At 35.6% G+C, this 1,845-nt stretch overlaps 1 protein-coding gene across 1 annotated transcript; it reads right to left on the bottom strand.

Moving 5' to 3' along the window:
* Nucleotides 1-410: 410 nt before the first annotated feature.
* Nucleotides 411-1,046, bottom strand: LOC105312918 (uncharacterized). Its single transcript, XM_011405927.2, has 4 exons — nucleotides 907-1,046; nucleotides 719-799; nucleotides 588-636; nucleotides 411-518 (listed from the first exon to the last, which is right to left on the bottom strand). Exons 1-4 carry the CDS (start codon nucleotides 1,005-1,007, stop codon nucleotides 411-413), a joined length of 339 nt encoding a protein of 112 aa, XP_011404229.1. The 5' UTR covers nucleotides 1,008-1,046.
* Between the last annotated feature and the right edge of the window lie 799 nt (nucleotides 1,047-1,845).

The following is a 1,845-nucleotide window of genomic DNA, read 5'->3' as shown; positions in this document are numbered from 1 at the left end:
TATCAATACTTGTATCTAATTAAATTAGTTTAGTTAGGAGACAGAAATAACAATTATGATAAAAGACAGGAAGGACAGAGGTAGATGCAACATAATGTAGATGTACATTAATAAGGAAGGAAGAATTAAAAATAATAATTAATAATAACCAGCATTACACATATTGTACCAGTGGATCCTAATTTAGTGAGATCCATTGAACTAAATGAATGTCCATACCGTATAGCTTGATATTTTTGTGGGTCGATATTTTTGTGGTTTGCTCCTAGTGGGGCAATTTGTGGTTTAATTTTCGTGGTTGACAGTTTACATAGCCTGTAAGGGGATGGCACTTCAATGATTTCGTGGGTTTAAATTTCGTGGGCAGCCCATAACCACGAAAACCACGAAATTTACATTCCACGAAAATTTCAAGCTATACGGTATCCTAATGCTTGTCTTTTAGTGGGAGGAGCTCTCATTGGAGTAGGAGGAAAAGGAGGAGCTACTGATAGTGTACAAGTATTGAGAGTAGAATCCTATGAGAGGAGAGAGAGGGAGGGAGGGTATGTCACTCATAGTATTCTTACTAATACTATATTACTTACAAGATCAGTAAATGATTCATCCATTGTGTCTAACTGATCAACATTTTTACTAATAATATAAATACAATATGTACCACAATAATATCATAATATGTCACTAGTCTCTCTCTATACAGTATATCTATAAGTACCTCAATGGTGTGAATGGTCTTCTATTGGAACGATTTGATATAGTTCTCTTTACTTTCCTTCTCATTCCTTTAATACTATCACTAATAATTAATAATCAAGAAATAATAGATTGATGTAATATATGTACACAAACACTTTCTCTCTCTCCCTCCCTCTCTCTCTCTCCCTCTCTCCCTCTCTCTCTTACGTGAATGCTCTTTTAATGGTTCCAGTATCAATGGGTCCAATGCTACCTCCAGTCTTTGGCATTGAGTGTAATATATCTGATGAGGTCTTCCATACAAACATATCCTGTAAACAACAACAAACAAAAATAATTAAAAATAGAAAATATTGATAGTCAATGCCTTATGATACATACATATGTACATGTATAAATAAAATTTGATTAATTGAGCAGTTTTTGAGTTATGAGCATTTTAGGAATAGATTACTGTATAGCTGAAAATTGGGGGGGGGGGTAAAATTTTGGACGACTACTAAAGTTTTTATGATTGGCGAATTTTAATTTGGCAAATTTGTGTCCATGTGCCATTGAGCATGTACAATGTACCATAGATATTATACACGGAACAGGATTGGAAACAGGATCACGTGAGCGCATTATGCATTGAAACCAACCTAGTTTGCCGGGAACTGGTGACCGTAATGGACTATGAATGGAGATACTTTGTGGGACTGTAGCAATTACATCGGACGACAGAGCAGGCTAGTGTGAGCCTTTATAGCTACCTTTCAAGGGTCTTTAGTGGAATAAGGCATCTATCAGTGCTTATATCTATGTTTTAAAAAGTTATGGTGTGCTAAAATAAAGGGATCTTAAGCCAGGATGCCATTTCTCTCAAACTAACGCATGCGCACCAAAACAAACGTCTTAGTCCACTGTAGGATGTTAAGAAGTAGCTATAGAGCTAGATACCTTGTCATAAAACTGCCGGGTATTGTCTAGAAAGTCCTACAAAGTATTTTTAACAATCTCCATTCATCTCCATTACGGAATTCAAATTTTACTATTAATAACCACAAATTAACCAGCTCTCGGCAAACTAGGTTGGTTTCAATGTATAATGCGCTCACGTGATCCTTGTTTCCAATCCTGTTCCGTGTATAATATCTATGAATGTAC

Source organism: Amphimedon queenslandica, unplaced genomic scaffold (assembly GCF_000090795.2).
Source record: "Amphimedon queenslandica unplaced genomic scaffold, v1.1 AMPQUscaffold_13382, whole genome shotgun sequence".
Taxonomy (NCBI): domain Eukaryota; kingdom Metazoa; phylum Porifera; class Demospongiae; order Haplosclerida; family Niphatidae; genus Amphimedon; species Amphimedon queenslandica.
This window is presented reverse-complemented; position numbering and strand designations above follow the sequence as displayed.